Consider the following 19,346-nt stretch of genomic DNA (forward strand, 5'->3'; position numbering starts at 1 on the left):
ATCAATCCAGGGATCCCAGACTTTATAAAAGTTATCCAAACTATCAAAAATTTTGTCCCGAATGTGCTCCGATGCCATAGTGCTATTGAGGTCCCTAAAGACTGCTTCAATCGAAAGAGTTTCTTTCCTCCAATTTCTTGCTAAATGTCTCTTGGCTTGTGCCATAACATATTGGATAAATTTATGTGTGGGGTATTTTAATGATGTGGGCCTATTTCCTAGTAATATGACTGAGGAATCTAGATCATTTTGCAATTTCATTATCAGTTTAGTCTTAGTCCAGACTCCGTTCCAGAATGTTTGTGCTTTCGGGAAAGCCCACCATATATGCCATAGGTCACCAATTTGGTTGCAATTGCGGAAACAGAGATCAATGGAGGAGGGATTGATGAGATTCAATTTCTGAGGAGTCAAGTACACTCTGTGAAGCAGCTTTAGGGAGGTCTCAATTGATGAGTAGAACAGGGAACCTCTTGTCAATGATGTGCAGCAATGGGCCCATTTGGTGTCTGTTATCTCAAAACCGCAATCTCTCTCCCAGTCAATCTGAGCTTTAATTTTGCCGTCAATTGAGGGGTGAGAGAGAATGGCGTATACCTCTCATATAAATCCCCTATCTATAGGACGGTTTTTGCACCTGATTTCAAATGGTGAGTAGGTGAGAATTGTCCTACTGGGGTCTAGGCTGCCCAGGAATTTGAATATTTCATCAAGTCTACCCATCTCCCCCCTCGGAACATTGTGTTTTTCGCAAAAGTGTCTGGGGGTGCTGATTTTGAAGGCTAACAAGAATTTACCCACTCGTGTTAACCCATTTTGAATCCACCATTTAAATTGGGCAGTCTTTAGACCCAAGGGGAAGTCAGGGTTACGAAAAATATGTGTGCGTATGGCTACCTTTATTGGTGGTCTTTCTTATTGTTATTCAAGCATCAGATTGTAAACAACATAGTTGAGTCCAAACAGCAGTGTGCCGTAATTCAGATGAGGATGTCTTGTTGTAGGTGCTAAGTGATGGCCCTTTAGTTATGTGTAGAGATGGCCTGAACGGTTCTGAATGGCCGGCGAAGTTCGGTTCACCCCCATAGTGCATCATTAAGGTCAACTTTGACCCTCTACATCACAGTCAGCAGGCCCATTGTAGCCAATCAGGCTACACTATCTCCTGGAGCCACCCCCCCCCCCCTTATATAAGGAAGGCAGCGCCAGCCATTATAGTCATTCGTGTACCTGTAGTAATTAGTGAAGGGAAAACTGCTGGCAGGCTCTCATAGGGAAAGATTAGTTAGGCTCTTGTAAGCTTGCTCCTGACTGATTCTTATTCCTAAAATAGCACCCCACAACAGCTCTTTTGAGAGCTGATCTTGTTTTTGTGCTTTTTTTCCACCCTTCCTCCCTCCTCTCTTGTCTTCTAGGTATCTTGTCTTCCAGGGATTTATAGGATGTCAAAAGCCAGCTCACATACATTGGCCAAGAATCGAACCCAGGTCAACTGCTTTGAAAGCAGCTTTGCTCACCACTATACCACCAACACTATATGCCGAAGCCAGCCTAGCATGTACCATTGTGATATACCCAAGAGAAAAATTAGCTTGCTTAGGGATTTGTAGGATGTCAGAAGCAACCTCACATACATTGTCCAGGAATCGAACCCAGGTCAACTGCTTTGAAAGCAGCTATGCTCACCACTATACCACCAACACTACATGCTGAAGCCAGCCTAGCATGTACCATTGTGATATACCGAAGAGAAAAATAAACTTGCTTAGGGATTTGTAGGATGTCAAAAGCAACCTCACATACATTGGCCAGGAGTCGAACCCAGGTCAACTACTTTGAAGGCAGCTATGCTCACCACTATACCACCAACACTACATGCTGAAGCCAGCCTAGCATGTACCATTGCAATATACCCAAGAGAAAAATAAGCTTGATTAGGGATTTGTAGGATGTCAAAAGCAACCTCACATACATTGGCCAGGAATCGAACCCAGGTCAACTGCTTTGAAGGCAGCTATGCTCACCACTATACCACCAACACGACATGCTGAAGCCAGCCTAGCATGTACCATTGCGATATACCCAAGAGAAAAATGAGCTTGCTTAGGGATTTGTAGGATGTCAAAAGCAACCTCACATACATTGGCCAGGAATCGAACCCAGGTCAACTGCTGTGAAGGCAGCTATGCTCACTACTATACCACCAACGCTACAGGCTAAAACTTCTTGGAGCAGACTTACTTCCTTCCTCCAAAAGACACACATACATCTCCATAAAATAATTCAACAGCAACTGCATGCATAGTCTCTGTGGCACAATCGGTTAGCGCATTCAGCTGTTAACCGAAAGGTTGATGGTTCAAACCCACCTAGGGACAGCCTTGCCTTTTGCATTCAACAGTTGTCCAAAGAGAACCCCAGATAGCCATGTAGAATCATCACTTTCTCTCTCTGGGCTTGAACCACCAACCTTTCGGTTAACAGTCGAACACGCTAACTGATTGCACCACAGAGACTGTGCACACAGTTGTTGCTAAACGATTTTATGTGGATGCATGTGTGTCTTGTTGAGGGAGGAAAAAAGTCTGCTCCAAGAAGTTTAACACCACTTTAATCAAAACCTGTATATATCAAATTTCTACATATATTTCTATGATCCTTTCATGATGACAAAGGCCAGAAAGAAGTAGGCAAAGGAGTGCCTATTTTTCCGTACGGCTAAGCGGTCGCACTCACTTTTTCCTACAACGAAGCATCTGCTGTACAGCAGCAGAGTGGCGCAGCGGAAGCGTGCTGAGCCCATAACCCAGAGGTCGATGGATCGAAACCATCCTCTACTAGGTGTACTTTGATTTTTACACCTTGCTTTACCACATGGGCCAATCGGTGGCCATAGCCCCGTAAGAGAAAGTGTCATTAGGACCTTGCTGTAACTATTTCAACTAATGTACCCTTCTTAAACCTGAAGGTTATATACAAATGTAAGCAGAGTGGTGCAGCGGAAGCGTGCTGGGCCCATAACCCAGAGGTTGATGGATCGAAACCATCCTCTGCTAGGCATAATTACATTTTTGCACCTCGCTTTATCGCATGGGCAAAACGGTTTCCATAGCACTGTAACTGTTCGCGCAAACCAAACTTTCGCGGTAGGTTCACGAACTGTGTTCGCGAACCTAAAATCAGAGGTTCGGGCCATCTCTAGTTATGGACACCCTCTCCCAGGGTGTTGCTGCTATACAACTTTTTTTTCTTCATTTTTTCTGCCTGTCACTTTGGTGGTCTGTGTCTTCAACCCTTGCTGTGTCAAACAAGTCATCATCCACCCCCTTCTCCATCTGACAGGACTGAAGACCTCAGTATGCACAGAGTGGTGGCTTACCTCTTTCTGAGTGCTTGTAGCACATTTCTTGGGCATGACCTGTAGAGGGCAGAATTACAGCACTGACAAACCCAGGTTCTTTATCTCTTGGCTGGTCCTCCACCTCTCAGGAAAGTATATTGAGTTGATACAATACCCAGGTAGCTCATGGTGACCTAGAACCACTATGAAAGTATAAAGGGCCAAAATACATAGAAAAGTCATCTTACTAAAAAAGCAACACTGAATATAACTTTGCCTTGTTAACACAGAAGGTATTTGCGATAATTCAGCTTTAAGTGAGCAACGGTGGTTTCCCATTGTGTATCACTCCCGAATATGGAAATTGTCTCTTTATGGCCCTGAAAGCCATGTACACACCCAGAACCGGTGTTTAGTGTGCCTATAGTGAATACATTTTACAGAGTCACATCAATCCAACAAGCACACAGCCTGTTTCAGCCATTCTGGTCCTCATCAGTGCCTGGCATGGATTGATATGGCTCTATGAGGACCAGAAAGTCTAAAACAGGCTGTATGTATGTCAGATTGATGTGACTGTAAAATTTTAAGCTATAAACTTGCTATATACCAGTGTATACCTCCAACCCCTAGTTTCACATCCCAAGGCCCTACACAGCCCTCTCACATCACCACACCCCCTTCTTATGCTGTCTCACTTGCCTAAACCAGAATTCACTGCTTGTCAGAGAGGAGAGTGATCTGTGGCTATAACAGCCTTGCCTCCCCTCCAATCAGAAGCAAAGGGAGGGGACAAGTGTGCCATACCCCTTCCACACAAGGCAGAAGGAGGCTGGACTGCTGCCCTAGTGCGGTGGCCTCCAGGAGAACAGCAATCCACAGCCGATTGGGAGAAATGGGAAGGAGAGGGTCTAAGAAAGTGTAAATAAGAAAGCGTAGATAGCAACAACAAAAAATTGGTGTGGAAAAAAAAAGAAGAAGATAAAAATAAAAATTATTTTAAACATTATAAAAGCAAACATATACTGTAAATAGATAACGAAAAAACACAACGTACTTTTATTATTTAAATAGGATATAAATATGTTTCTGGTTTAAATAAACACAAAATGTTTCTTTTCCCATAAGACAAGGACGTAATGCAGGAAGTAAAAGATGACCTGTCGCATCTCTAAGGCCCTGGGAAACTCTGTGCTTCATGTATGGTATGTATCAGGTGGTGAAAGCTTCCTTATCTTGAAGAAGGTTGAAACTCAAATGTCATCTACGGTCTATAGGATTAAACACAGCATAAAACTAATAACTAAAAACATGAGTGGTTTCCACGTAACTGAAAGGGTTAAGCATTGAAACGTTTACCTCATTGAGAAGCTAATTGGCAAGATTTCCATTGGGTTCCAAAATGTTTTGATTGCGTTGGGCTGTATTGAGCTGAGTAAACGAAGCAGAAAAGCTTCTGCTGTATCCAGGGGGGAAAGGAAAGGGGGGCAGATAGCTCTCTATGGTTTGCCATTCAGCAATACGTACGAGGCACGTCACCAGAGAGGGATCAGAACTTGAGGTTGTAAAGGCGCATTCTGCCGCTATGTGAATGGGGAGGAGAGCCGATGGAGCGGTGCACATGGAGTGTCACAGAGTAGGCAGGGTGAGTGTGCTGAACAATGCCCTCAGCTGAGTAAATCCACTAGGTGGATCACATGCCGACTCATTTGGGGACATGCAGGCACACATGCTAGACTAGGCAAAGGCAAGTTTAAGCTAGCGTGTGTATGTAGTTTAACTACAAGGCAATCTGATCATTTGTCCTGCAAGCAGCAATGTTATCAATTAGCTTCAGTGTAGTGTAACTGTGCCTTCCAATGACATTACACCAGCCCTTTTCTGTTTTCTATTAGTTTTTTGCTGTGTTTAATGTTTTAGAGCAAAAATGCAATTTTGGGTTTCATTACACTTTCATTATACTATTGGAAGACAAAACAGTCCATATTGTTAAGCCTTGGTTTGCACTAATACAGATGCACTGTGTATCCCACAAACCCAAACAGGTAGTTAAAAAAGATGTGTGATTGGGTCCTTAGGAAAGCATGGGGTCTGCTCAGCATGTCTGTTGGGCAACGGTATGGCAACAGAACTAGTGTGAACCGACTCTAAGATGTTTGCCAGCAGCATCATGCATGTAATTGCTGTTGAGCAATTTGGCTTTCTTCCATCTTTGCCACATTCTGAATATAAAAGGAAGCCTCGCTGGTGTGGCTCCTTTGGTGTCTAAGAAGGGCTTTTTTCCCAGAGAACCCTATCCCACACTCTGAACACTTAAAAGGACGCTCGCCTGTGTGGGTTCTCTGGTGCTTCAGAAGGTCTCCTTTCTTGATGCAAGATTTTCCACACTCAGCACAGGAGTAGGGCCGCTCACCAGTGTGACTTCTATGGTGCATCAAAAGAGTTCCTTTGTCAGCAAAACATTTCCCACACTCGGAACACAGAAAAGGACGCTCGCCTGTGTGAGTCCTCTGGTGTATTAGAAGACCTCCTTTCTGACTGAAGCGTTTTCCACATTCAGAACAGGCAAAAGGACGCTCGCCAGTGTGGATGCGCTGGTGCCTCCGCAGGTGTTCTTTCTGATTAAAACATTTCCCACACTCTAAGCATGAAATATAACGCACAGAGGTGTGGGTCCTCTCATGCTTCAAGAGGCCTCCTTTCTGAGTGAAACCTTTCCCACACTCTGAACATATAAAAGGCCGCTTGGCAAGATGGATTCTTTGGTGTATACGGAGCGTTCCTTTCCGAGGGAAACACTTCCCACAATCTAAACATGAAAAAAAATGCACAGGAATGTCACTCTGCTGACGTTCAAACTCTTCCTTTTCAATGGAAAGTTTCTGACACTTTGAACATTGAAAAGGGTGCTCATCGGTGGAACCGGACTGGTCATCTTCCTTACTGAAACTCTTCCCACACTCTGAACACACGTTGGGGTGGATTCGCTGGTGCACAACAAGGTTTTCTTTTCTGGTAAACTGTACACCACACTGCGGACAGGAAAATGGTTTCTCGCTGCTGTGCTCCTTCATGTGGGCCGTGAGGCTTTCTGCATCTGAAAACCACCGGCTGCATACTGAACAGGAAACAGTATTTTTGCCGGTGAGAATGTTCTGGGGTCCCGAAAAATGTAACCCTATCGTCAAGGATTTCCCACCCTCTGAAAACAGACCTTCAACTTTGTTGGTCCTTCGAGGATCAGTAAGAGATGAGTTCAAGGCAAAAGTCTGATTAAGTTTGAGGTAAGGAACTATATTATTGTTCCCAAGTGTGACCTTAGCCACCATAGCCGAATTGTCTGCTGATCTGTCCTGACACTGATGATCGATATCTGTGAGAGCAGTATCACAGGATTCCTCTGGATTACATGGATCTGATGATCTATTTGTAGCAGAAGATATGTATGGCTCATGTTGACTGATGGTAACTTCTGTAAAACATTGTGTGACATCACTTTCTTCAGTGGCATCCTCTGGCTGTGACATGTGGTGACCCTCCAAAGTGTTTTTGACGTACTGTCCATCTGTTAGGAATAACAGTCTTATTAAAAGCATCCATTGTTTTAATATGAGCTCAGACATTACCTATATTGGATTAGTAGATACCAGTTTCACTGAAAACTTTCATAGACCTCAGCTGCTGAAACCATTCTGAAAAATGAAGATGGACCTTTCATATGGTGTAAGGTATCTCCTCATCATTTGTTGGTGCTATGATATTATACTGAGGAATGGAGATGAACCTTTCATATGGTGTACATTATATCCTCCTCATTTGTTGGTAGTGTGATGTTATACTGAGGAATGGATATTGTGTACAGTATCTCCTTCTCATTTGTTGGAGCTATGATGTTATACTGAGGAATTGAGATGGACCTTTCATATGGTGTACAGTATCTCCTCCTCATTTGTTGGTACTATGATGTTATACTGAGGGATGGCGATGGGCCTTTCATATGGTGTACAGTATCTTCTTCTCATTTGTTGGAGCTATGATGTTATATTGTGGAATTGAGATGGACCTTTCATATGGTGTACAGTATATCCACCTCATTTGTTGGTACTATGATGTTATACTGAGGAATGGAGATGGGCATTTCATATGGTGTACAGTATCTCCTCCTCATTTGTTGGTACTATGATGTAATACTGAGGGATGGCGATGGGCCTTTCATATGGTGTACAGTATCTCCTCCTCATTTGTTGGTACTATGATGTTATACTGAGGGATGGCGATGGGCCTTTCATATGGTGTACAGTATCTTCTTCTCATTTGTTGGAGCTATGATGTTATATTGTGGAATTGAGATGGACCTTTCATATGGTGTACAGTATATCCACCTCATTTGTTGGTACTATGATGTTATACTGAGGAATGGAGATGGGCATTTCATATGGTGTACAGTATCTCCTCCTCATTTGTTGGTACTATGATGTTATACTGAGGGATGGCGATGGGCCTTTCATATGGTGTACAGTATCTCCTCCTCATTTGTTGGTACTATGATGTTATACTGAGGGATGGCGATGGGCCTTTCATATGGTGTACAGTATCTTCTTCTCATTTGTTGGAGCTATGATGTTATATTGTGGAATTGAGATGGACCTTTCATATGGTGTACAGTATATCCACCTCATTTGTTGGTACTATGATGTTATACTGAGGAATGGAGATGGGCCTTTCATATGGTGTACAGTATCTCCTCCTCATGTGTTGGTACTATGATGTTATACTGAGGAATGGAGATGGGCCTTTCATATGGTGTACAGTATCTCATCCTCATGTGTTGGTACTATGATGTTATACTGAGGAATAGAGATGGACCTTTCATATAGTGTACAGTATCTCCTCCTCATGTGTTGGTACTATGATGTTATACTGAGGAATGGAGAGAGGCATGTCATATGGTGTACAGTATCTCCTCCTCATTTGTTGGTACTATGATGTTATACTGAGGAATGGAGATGGGCCTCTCATATGGTGTACAGTATCTCCTTCTCATTTGTTGGTACTATGATGTTATACTGAGGAATGGAGATGGACCTTTAATATGGTGTACAGTATCTCCTTCTCATTTGTTGGTACTATGATGTTATACTGAGGAATGGAGATGGAACTTTCATATGGTGTACAGTATCTTCCCCTCATTTGTTGGTACTATGATGTTATACTGAGGAATGGAGATAGGCCTTTAATATGGTGTACAGTATCTCCTTCTCATTTGTTGGTACTATGATGTTATACTGAGGAATGGAGATGGAACTTTCATATGGTGTACAGCATCTCCTTCTCATTTGTTGGTGCTCTGGTGTTACACTGGGGAATGAAGATGGTCCTTTCATATGGTATGTTTCTAGTCACAGGATGGTGAATACCACATGAAATTGTGAGAGTGAAACCCATAATCACTTCAGATTAGAATAGACAGAAAATTTGCAAACCAAAACACTATAATGATTTATGTATAATTCAGCTGTTACATTTGTTTTAATGCTAAGAGATATTTTTAAAGTAAAAAGGAAATCTCAAGTGTAAAAAAACAAACAAAATAGTTTAACTTACCTGTGGCTTCTTGCAGCCCGCTGGAGTCATCCTGTGCCTGCACCATCCTTCCAAGCCCTTCCGGCAAGCAGCGGTGACCCCCGAAAAGCTAGTCCACCACATGCCTCCTCACCACACTCCTGATGCTGGGGGCAGTTTGCGCATGCGCAGTAGACAAAAATCAAGAGCGCAATCAGGGTCCATGCAGCTCTGGGCCATGCATGCACAGTAGCCGCCGATTGGCCAGTTTTGCGGGGGGCGCCGCTGCTCAATGGAGGGGCTCGAAAGGACGGTGAGGGCACAGGATGACATCAGGGGGCTGCAAGTAGCCCCAGGTACATCAAACTGACTTTTTTTTGTATTCTAGTAACCCTTTAAAGAAAACTTGTAACTAAAAAAAGTTAACCTGGGGGGTACTCCCCTCCAGTGGGGGAAGCCTCCAGATCCTATTAAGGCTTCCCCCGTCCTCCTCGGTCCCACGGCGGCGGCGATAAAGCTCCCCGAACAGCGCGGATGTAAATATTTACTTTCCCGGCTTAAGCGCAGGTGCAGTATCGGCTGGAGCCAGGAAAGGTAAATAAATCAGCGCTTATCAGGCTTGTCGAGGGAGGATTCTAGGACACTTCGGGGGAGCCAGCGCTGGACTGCCTGCAGCTACAGGGGAGGGGGAAGCCTCAGTGGGACCCTGAGACTTCCCCCTCCCGAGGTGAGTACCCCTAGGGGAACTTTTTTTTGTTACAGGTTCTTTTTAAGTCAGCAATTAAAACTGGATTCATGTTGCAGTTCTTTGTATGAAAATATTATTAAATCTTCACCACTTTCTATAATTTAGCATAATTGGAACTTGGGGAATCATTTCCAGATTTACTGTTTATTACATACCTATACCGATATCCAGAGAAAATTCCTTCGCTTCCATTTCCTCCATCACGTAACACTCTTTCATTGGCCGCTGATCTTCCTTCTCATGTCTTTCCTCTTTTTCTTTAAACCGAGTTCTCATATGGCCAAGTTTTTCACCCTAAGTCCATAAGTTCGTGATAACATTTTAATCATATTAATAATGAATTTTCAATACAGAGCAGAAATTCATTTCATAAAGGTGTAGATCCCTCAGTTCAGCCTACCTGAGAAGACCGAGCATAGCTGTGATCTTCCTTTGGACACCCCTGGGGATGAAGAGGACCTTCAGGCCCCTCTGGTGGGTTCCTGTTACTGGATCCATCTGTAGGAAATGCACACTGACTGAATACATTGTCTCTAGGGGGTTGATTCATTAAGCTGCGCTGCTAAAGCAGTGCAGCTTAATGACAGCTGAGTGAGGTAAAAAACTCCAGAGCACGCTATGCTGCGGTAGTGCAGCATAGAGTGTGCTGCTAACATAACAAGTGATCCATTAACTTAATGTGCGCTCAAAGATGTTTGCACTTTGATTGGCCCAAAAGGCTGCCCTATTGTGCCAATCAATGTGCAGGAATCTAGTCCTTTGAAGCCACTGGACCCGCTGGGGCTCAGGGCGGGTTAAGTGGAGCTCTTCTTAAGTGAACGGAGTGCTCATTAAGTTAATGGAGCGCTTGTTAAAGTGAACCTCCGGACTAAAAATCTACTCAGCAGAACTGAAAAGGCTTGGTGTTTCTTTAACAGTTTCACAGCATCAGAACTTTGTTTTTCTTACCAAAGCATCATTTTTAGCTGCATTTTTATCTAAGCTCCACCCATCAAAGAAAAAAAGCCCGGGCTTTTTTCCCCTGATGCTGTGCAGAGCATGATGGGATTTCCTATGTTGTTATTCACGTTGCCTAGCAACTGGGAGAGGTGATCAGCACACAGGACAGTTGGAACTGTGTCTCATGCTCCCTGTCACCCCCTTTCAACCAAAAAGATGTATGCCATCATGAAATCAAACATTTGCCTGTTTTTTTTTAAAACAGGGTGGATGAGAGATTATATTACCTATCTATTTTAACTAACATAACTAATGTAACTTAATGACAGTATGTTTGTTTAGGCTGGAGTTCCTCTTTAAGTTAATGTACTACCGCAGCATAGCGTGAGCAGGACATTTTTACCTTGCGCTGCTGTTATGCGCAGCTTAAAGAGAACCCGAGGTGGGTTTGTGAAAGCATATTAGGACACAGAGGCATATTGTGTGTACTGTGACCAGCCTCTGTGTCCTGCTATAGTGCTTCCAGCCCCCTGCGCTCTGCTGTCCCCCTTATAAAGTGTCAGGCTAGCGACATGCAGATTGTCGCTAGCCTGGTATTTACCTTTAGGCTGCCACTCACCGCTGCTCCCCCGCCTCCTGTATAGAGCGGCTCCCCGCCTGTGTACCTTGCCTCCCCGCTTCCGTAAGCTTCCTCCAATTAGCTTACAGAGGCAGGGAGGGAAGGGACACAGGCGGGGAGCCGCGCTATAAAGGAGGCGGGGGAGTGGCGGAGAGTGTCAACCTGAAGTTAAATACCAATCTGCGTGTCGCTAGCCTGGCACTTTTTATAACGGAGGACAGCAGAGTGCAGGGGGGGCTGGAGGCACTATAGAAGGACACAGAGGCTGGTCACAGTACACACAATATGCCTGTGTCCTAATATGATTTCACAAACCCATGAATGAATGAACCCCTATGTTTTTATCAGTTGATTGGGTGGGGAAAGGGGGGGGGCAATCTTGGTGGAGTGTCCATACTTTACAGTAAATAAAAGTCTCCTTTTACCCGGTGATGTGAGGGGCGGCTGAGTCACCGTCATGGTGTCCTTGTACCATGGATGGCTCTTTTGTTCTTCTAAATCTTGACACGCCTCTATCTGAATTTCCTCTTCTTCAAGCTTTATCTCCTCCTTGATTATTATATTATTAGCATCAGTCAGACTTTCACTCTGAAAGTATAAGCGATAATTAATTGTGGCAACAAGGAAGCTATTGTGTAGATCATAACAAAGCCAGTACTGATTATCCATGGAGCTTCAACCTTAGGGTTGGGTTGGATCTTCTGATCTTCCATTAAAATTTTGTCCTGATTCATTTGTCCATCCAAATGCTCCTCCTCCTGCAATATAGGAAGGTTAGCATGGTGAGACACAAATCAGAAGGATATTATATAGAGTAAACTGTAAAATAAGTCAGTTTAAGGTCGCACTTTACAAAAAACACTTTAACTCTGCCCACTATCTATCACGATTACATATTTCTCAGAATTACTGTCAGACCACCAGAAGGAGATACTTTAACCAATATACTCAAAGTTGTTTGTATAGCCACATAGAGGCAGAGCTAATGGGGTCTCACCTAATGGTCTTCTAATCTGAATAGCCTAATGTGTTTATAAGATGAAAAATTAAATCATGGACCTCAAAGGGTAAGGATCTACTTCTAGCATTGGCTGCATTCACCCTTCTTGTCCTGTCATTATTCAGGACCTCACTAGAAGCTTTTATTTAACCAGACATTCAAGTTGTTGGTGTATGTCCTCCTCATCTGGAGGCTTCATCCCATCATCTACAGCCTCATTATCTACACAAAGCTTCTACCACCTTCATTATCTCTTCAATAGAGGAACAGACACTCTCCAAGCCATTACAGGAAACCAACACACCCCGATCACTAGACACTTCCCTTCCTGTTACTCGACAATTTCCCATAATTCACAGCACTACTCACCTCTCCTGTCAGCAGTTCCATCATCTTTCTCATGACTTCCAGAATCTTCTGCTTGAGATATCTCTTGCATACAATGGAGTGAGGTGGAGACACTGTGATGGTTACATGGTCACCAGACTTCACCGGAGGAAAACTCTGTATGGAAACAGCAACAATGATGTCATGTAACATTCCCAGGATCACCTTCAGCTTTCAAGTGAGGTGTGTGTTTTATTAAAAGAGATGAGAGTGACATTATGTGGCCTCCCAGAATCCTTCTCAACTCTCTGGTCAGGCATGAGCTTTATAAATAGAAGTAAGGCAATATCATGTGACTTCCCAGAATTAGGGCTGCACGATTTTAGGGAAAGATCGAAATTGCGATTTTTCTCTCAGAAATTGCAATTTAGATTTTTCCCCAAATTTTTTCAAATCCTGGGGGGGGGGGTCCGCACTGCCCGGTCCGCTGTCTGTAATACCTTGCTTCTGGCCCCGCTGTGCGCGGATTGGCCAGAAGCAGTGAATATGTATGAGTGTTAATGAGCGGGGGGCGGATCCACTCGAGCAAGCGGCCGGGCACTTACAGCATTACCAATCACTGGCTAGCGATGGAATGACGGCAGCGGTAGGCGGAGCTGTATGCTCTGTACAGCTCCGCCTACCACTGCCGTCATTCCATCGCTAGCCAGTGATTGGTAATGCTGCTGTATGTGCACGGCCGCTCGCTCGAGTGGATCCGCTCCCCGCTCATTAACACTTATACATATTCACTGCTTCTGGCCAATCCGCGCACAGCTGGGCCAGAAGCAAGGTATTACAGACAGCGGACCGGATTGGCCAGAAGCAGTGAATATAGATAAGTGTTAATGAGCAGGGGGTGGATCCACTCGAGCGAGCGGCCAGGCACATACAGCAGCATTACCAATCACTGGCTAGCGATGGAATGACGGCAGTGGTAGGCGGAGCTGTACAGAGCATACAGCTCCGCCTACTGCTGCCGTCATTCCATCGCTAGCCAGTGATTGGTAATGCTGTATGTGCCCGGCCGCTCGCTGGAGTGGATCCGCCCCCGCTCATTAACACTTATACATATTCACTGCTTCTGGCCAATCCGCGTACAGCGGGGCCAGAAGCAAGGTATTACAGACAGCGAACCGAAAAACCGAAGGTACTGACGATCAGCAGATCGTCTTGCCACGAACCGCGGTTTCGGTTTTAAACCGAAAAACCGTGCAGCCCTACCCAGAATCCTCCTCACCTTTCCAGTTACATATGTAAGTTTTATTATTAGAGATAAGTGTGAGGTCATGTGATCTCCCAGAATCCTCCTCACCTCTCCAGTCAGCAGGCAGAATATCTCCAAATTCAGGTCTAATATCCTCTCAGTCAGGTGACTCCAGTCCTCCTCCATCCTCGGTGATGTAGGCATGTGATCAGCTGAGGATGCTCTTCTGTGTACAGGAGGGATAAAGTGAAAATTATTTAGATGTTAGAAATTTAATTTAAGGAAAATTACTTGCTAAACAAAAAGAGGCAGACGTAATAAAGTTGTTCAAAAGATTGGATAAAGGGGAAATAGGCGCCCAGAGAAGATAAAATGCGTTAAAAACAAATAAAATGAAAAAAAGTGAGGTGGATTACCTCAATGAAGACAAATTCACGTATTAATAGAATTTTATTGCACTGGCAACGCGTTTTGTGGGTGCATACCCACTTCCTCAGGCCAAATAGCAGTGCCTAATAGTGCTTGTAGCCACAAATAAGGCAACGGCTACAAGCACTATTAGGCACTGCTATTTGGCCTGAGGAAGTGGGTATGCACCCACAAAACATGTTGCCAGTACAATACAATTCTATTAATACGTGAATTTGTCTTCATTGAGGTAAGCCACCTCACTTTTTTCATTTTATTTGTTTTTAACGCATTTTATCTTCTCTGGGCGCCTCTTTCCCCTCTATCTTGTGCCTTCACCCTCCTTTTGTAAGGGGCATCAACCCTCTTTGACCAATTTAGGTCATCTGAGGTTTGCTTTTTATCAAGAGTGTGACCATCACCAGCTCTGTCTGGTCACCCGAGTGGGGTCGGGGTTATACATCTCCACCTGCTTCTAGTGGTCGGTTGCCCTTCTGCAACCCACCTTTGTGAGTATAATACATCACCGTATTTTACATACTTCTGGTACTGCGACATACTGCACCATTTGGGCTCCTGTTGTCTCTGTGTTTTCTTTCTGCAGGGTGCAATTTTTATTTTCTCTACTTTTCATCTGTTCAAAAGATTAGTGATCTCTGTACTGAATTGTATATGCAATGTAAGCCATATAAGTATACAACAATATCGTGGCTGTGATTAGAGTGTAAGCTCCTCTGGTGCAGAGACTAATGGGAAGGGATCAGTGATCTCTGTACAGCGCTGTGGAATATGACATAGAGGTACTTATCCGTTAGCCGGGCGCATCCTCTAGGTGGCGACAAAACTCCACCAGAGTTACATCTTTCCCTACTATCCATGTCGGCCTGGAGAGGGAATAGTAATTAGCGCCACCTGCCGGATGCGCCCGGCTAACGGATAAGTACCGACATAGATATAGAAATGTATAATAACATTAGTAAAATTAATAATAATAGTGTAACTAATATTATAATAATATTAGTGTTTGTTACTGTATGTCCCATCCCACCTGACTGTACACGAACCAACTGCATGTTACGAGAATTGCCTGTATATGTCCCTTATTAACAGCCTTAACCATATTTATCAACTGCTGAGTTGCATACAGTGATTTTCACTAATAACGGTGACTTGTATTTGTGGCATTCACTTGCTTCACAATTATTATTTAGTGGCTTTACTGTAGCTAATTTCTAACAGCATCTGTTAGCCTTACACCCAGACTAATATGCATGAGCCTTGTAGAGATCACTCCCCACTGCTTAATATGCTAATTCACTCAGCTGAGTAGGCCAGCCTGATTTACTCTGGCTGTGTATATAAGAAGGCCTGGAGTCAGTTCGGCTGTGTATATAAGAAGGCCTGGAGTCAGTTCACGGCTGACGTCAGTTCGTGTTCAAGGGTAACATTGTAAGGGTGAAGCAATCAAATCAAATTTACCAGAATTTAGAAAAAAACCTTTTGAGATGAACAATGAGGCAGGTATGTCTTGATTGAATACAAATTAGTTTAGAAAAATACAAAACTTTAATATTAACTTGCAAAGAGAAACTACATATAAAATCATGCATAACAGCGGATACCCTGGTTCCCACTCCACCCACAGTAACCCCTGCCTACTAAATATGTCCCAGGACCAATGCTTACTAAACACATGTGCACATGGGTCTAAAACTAGCTACGCAGCCTCAAAACCAAAACAAAAAAAATCAAAATCCATGTATATAATCCATGTCAAACCAAGGTCAGCCAGCAACTTCAGCCTCAGTGTCCCACACCTAGACTGATCAGGTGGATGAAACTGTCCCTTTAAAAGGAATCACTGCATGGGAAATATAGCACTAATGTTGGTTAATGTATTGCCCAGAACATATTCAGCAGCTGTCCATACAACCAGCCAGGTACTCTTCAGCATATAGACATATTCCCATTAAACAGTGAGTAATGGCAGCACTAGCATGGATAAATTTAAATAATGTTCATGCAGTAAACAAGCACACTTTGACAGTGATGTAGCAGTTCATGTAGTAAGCAAGCATGGATGTGCTCAGCAACCGTCCATACGATTTGCAATAATATATTCAGCATATAGACATTGTGCACATAGACTTGAAGCACATGGCAATGTAGGCATAGATAAGCGTAAAGCCGTGTTCATGCAGGAAAATAAGCACAGTTCAGCTGAGCAGCAGAGCAAGCGTTGGATAAGTGCATGAATTAGCTTGCAGTAATGAAAAGCACGTCTGTCAACATAGCAACTGCATGGCAGGATCAACCCTGTCAAATACCAGATAGCGGTGCTGCGTATACTGGAACTCGTGTCTATGCAGTGGTGAACTGAAGAGAGTGCCCAGTTGGGCTCTTACTGTCCAATGAGCTGGTAACCCCGCTGTCCTGGGGGATAATGGCTGGAGGAGACGGCAAGGGGTCACTGCTGTGAGGCAAGGCCTGGGCAGAGCGCTGCCATGCACGAGGACGGCGTCCTCGATCGATTTCGCCGGCAACTGCCGGCTTCTTCAGGAGGCGTGTCCTTACTCTTCTAGCACGCTCCCTATATGCCAGCCGCCGGCCAATCCGGCCGCGATACAGACCAGAATTTACCATCAATTCTCCACAATTCGACAACTTACACCAAGGTAATTTCATCTCAGCCTCCTCCCTCTGGATTGTAAGCCTTCGGCCGGGCCCCCAAACCCCCCCCCCCCCCCCCCCCTTCTTGTGTATCTGTGCACTCTGCTCACAGAGTAATGTGTACCTGTGTAATGTGTATGGCATTGTGTACCTAATTTCTTATTGTTTGTTGTGTGTTGACCGTCACCCCTATTATCAATGTCCGTAACCTTATTTATTGTACAGCTCTCCATAATATGTTAAGCCCCCTCTACACCATTCAATTCCAGGCGTGATCGTTCAAATTTGATTGGATCCAATGCTATTAGATCAATTAAATCCGTCATGTCCGATCGGGATTCTATCGATGGTGTGATGGATTTTGGCTAGTTTTCAATGCAAACTGATCACACGATTGATCGAATCCCGATCAGACATGTCGGATTTAATCGATCGAATTAGATCGTGCCTGGAACTGAATAGTGTAGAGGGCTTTAGTGCTATATAAATCCAATGAATAATAATAATGTGTGACTGTGGTGAGGACATTAGAGTGTAAGCTCCTCTGGAGTAGCGACTAATGGGGATAGATCAGTGATCTCTGTACAGTACTGAGGAATGTGTCAGCGCTATATAAATGTATAATAATAATAGTGTGTGACTGTGGTGAGGATATTAAAGTGTAAGCCTCTGTGGTGCAGAGATATGATGGGATTGGATCAGGGATATTTGTACAGCACTGGTGAATATGTCAGAGCTATATAAATGTATAATAATAATAGTGTATGACTGTGGTGAGGACATTAGAGTGTAAGCCTCTGTGGTGCAGCGATATGATGGGATTGGATCAGGGATATTTGTACAGCACTGGTGAATAGGTCAGAGCTATATAATTGTATAATAATAGTAAGTTTGTAACTGTGTTGAAGACATTAGAGTGAAAGCTCCTATGGTGCAGGGACTTATGGGAATGGATCAGATTCAGTGATGATCTCTGTACAATGTTGTGGAATATATAAGAGCTATATGTATAATAGTGTGTGAGTTTGGTGAGGACATTAGAGTGTAAGCTCTTGTGATGCAGAAATGTTTGGGAATGGATAAGTGATCTCTGTACAATGCTGTATATCAGAGCTATATAAATGTATAATAATAATAATAATAGTGTGTGACTGTGGTGAGGAGGACATTAGAATGTAAGCTCCTCTGGTGCAGAGACTGATGAGAATGGACCAGAGATCTCTGTACAGCAACATAGAATATGTCAACACAATATAAATGTATAATAATAATATAGAATTTCAAATAAAAATACATAATATAATGTCTTCTCTTCATACCTCCTCTGCTGCCCTTCCCAACAATGTCTTCTCTGAATTTCCTCTTTCTACACCTATATTCTGGCACTTCCTGAATGTAGAATTCTGTGTATACATGTGATCGCCATCTTGTGGAGAATAGAGGAATGTCAGGCCTTAGCCAAATATAAATGTATAAACGTCATGTTCACTTACAGTGTTGCTATTATTATTGTCATTAGTATGCATTTACTGCTGACACTTTCTGTGAGGGTGGATTCTATGGATTCTGAGATGAGTAAATCAGAGGTAGGGTAACAATCCGACTGCATCTTACAAGTATTGCCTGTGAACAGAGCCGGGACAAGGTCCTCCAGCACCCAAGGCTGAGACACCAAAGTGCACCCCTCTATCCTTCCCACTGTCACACACTAAATACTATTAGAATAATAGGCGCCCCAGGGCCCCCAAACACCTTCATCTCTAGTTTTCTGGCTTGCAGTCAAAGCCATGCATCCCCTTTTTTTATTTCTCTCTGCCTCAAACACAATAGGGGAATGACAGCTGAGTGAGTTAGTGTACCCTCCTACACTGCGCCCTGAGGCCGGAGCCTCTCTTGCCTCTGCCTCGGCCCGTGAATATCATATTTCATGTGATGTGATCTGCCTTCACCTATTGCAGGATTGCATATAGTGATTTTTATTACTGCGGTTTGTATTTCTGGCCTCACTTGTTTTACACCTATTACCTGGTGCCTTATGCGTAACTTCAAACAGGGTCTGTGAGCCGTACATCCTGATTGATTTGCATTTGTAGCGACCACCCCCCCTGCTGGTTAATATCCTAATCCACTCTCAGCTGAGGAGGTCTTCCTTTTTAGACATTGCTCTGGCTAACTATATAAGAAAGGCCTCTAGTTAGCTTTGTGTGATGTGTCAGCTGGGTGCTCTTTTTAAAGGGAAACGTTTTTAAGGATGGAACAATCGATTCAATTGACCAGAATTTACCAGCAAATTAACACAATTCTACAACACACCAAAGGTAATTTCCTCTGTTTTGATAACTTCAGTTTGATTGCTGAACACCATTGCAGGCTTGATAGACCATCATGGAATCTTGATGCAGCCCCCTCCTATTATGTCACCACGCCCTCCCTTTAGACTGTAAGCCTTTAGCAGGGTGTCTCCCCCCCCCCCCCACCTCGTGTATT

At 43.7% G+C, this 19,346-nt stretch overlaps 1 protein-coding gene across 1 annotated transcript; it reads right to left on the reverse strand.

Moving 5' to 3' along the window:
• Positions 1-4,395: 4,395 nt before the first annotated feature.
• Positions 4,396-18,216, reverse strand: LOC137536443 (zinc finger protein ZFP2-like). Its single transcript, XM_068258645.1, has 8 exons — positions 18,179-18,216; positions 13,890-14,007; positions 12,578-12,712; positions 11,889-11,966; positions 11,634-11,796; positions 10,051-10,148; positions 9,806-9,944; positions 4,396-6,905 (listed from the first exon to the last, which is right to left on the reverse strand). Exons 2-8 carry the CDS (start codon positions 13,983-13,985, stop codon positions 5,509-5,511), a joined length of 2,106 nt encoding a protein of 701 aa, XP_068114746.1. The 5' UTR covers positions 13,986-14,007; positions 18,179-18,216; the 3' UTR covers positions 4,396-5,508.
• Positions 18,217-19,346: the final 1,130 nt, after the last annotated feature.

This window comes from Hyperolius riggenbachi, chromosome 10 (assembly GCF_040937935.1).
Source record: "Hyperolius riggenbachi isolate aHypRig1 chromosome 10, aHypRig1.pri, whole genome shotgun sequence".
NCBI lineage: Eukaryota > Metazoa > Chordata > Amphibia > Anura > Hyperoliidae > Hyperolius > Hyperolius riggenbachi.

What these genes read in the sequence shown, in the direction of transcription:
- LOC137536443 (XM_068258645.1), bottom strand. Translation starts at nt 13,985, where the DNA reads ATGCCTACATCACCGAGGATGGAGGAGGACTGGAGTCACCTGACTGAG. An exon ending in GCCGCCCCTCACATCACCGG is followed by an intron (nt 10,149 to 11,633) that starts GTAAAAGGAGAC and finishes CATTTCCTACAG; the next exon opens with ATGGATCCAGTAACAGGAAC. An exon ending in TTCTCTGGATATCGGTATAG is followed by an intron (nt 6,906 to 9,805) that starts GTATGTAATAAA and finishes TATTCCTAACAG; the next exon opens with ATGGACAGTACGTCAAAAAC.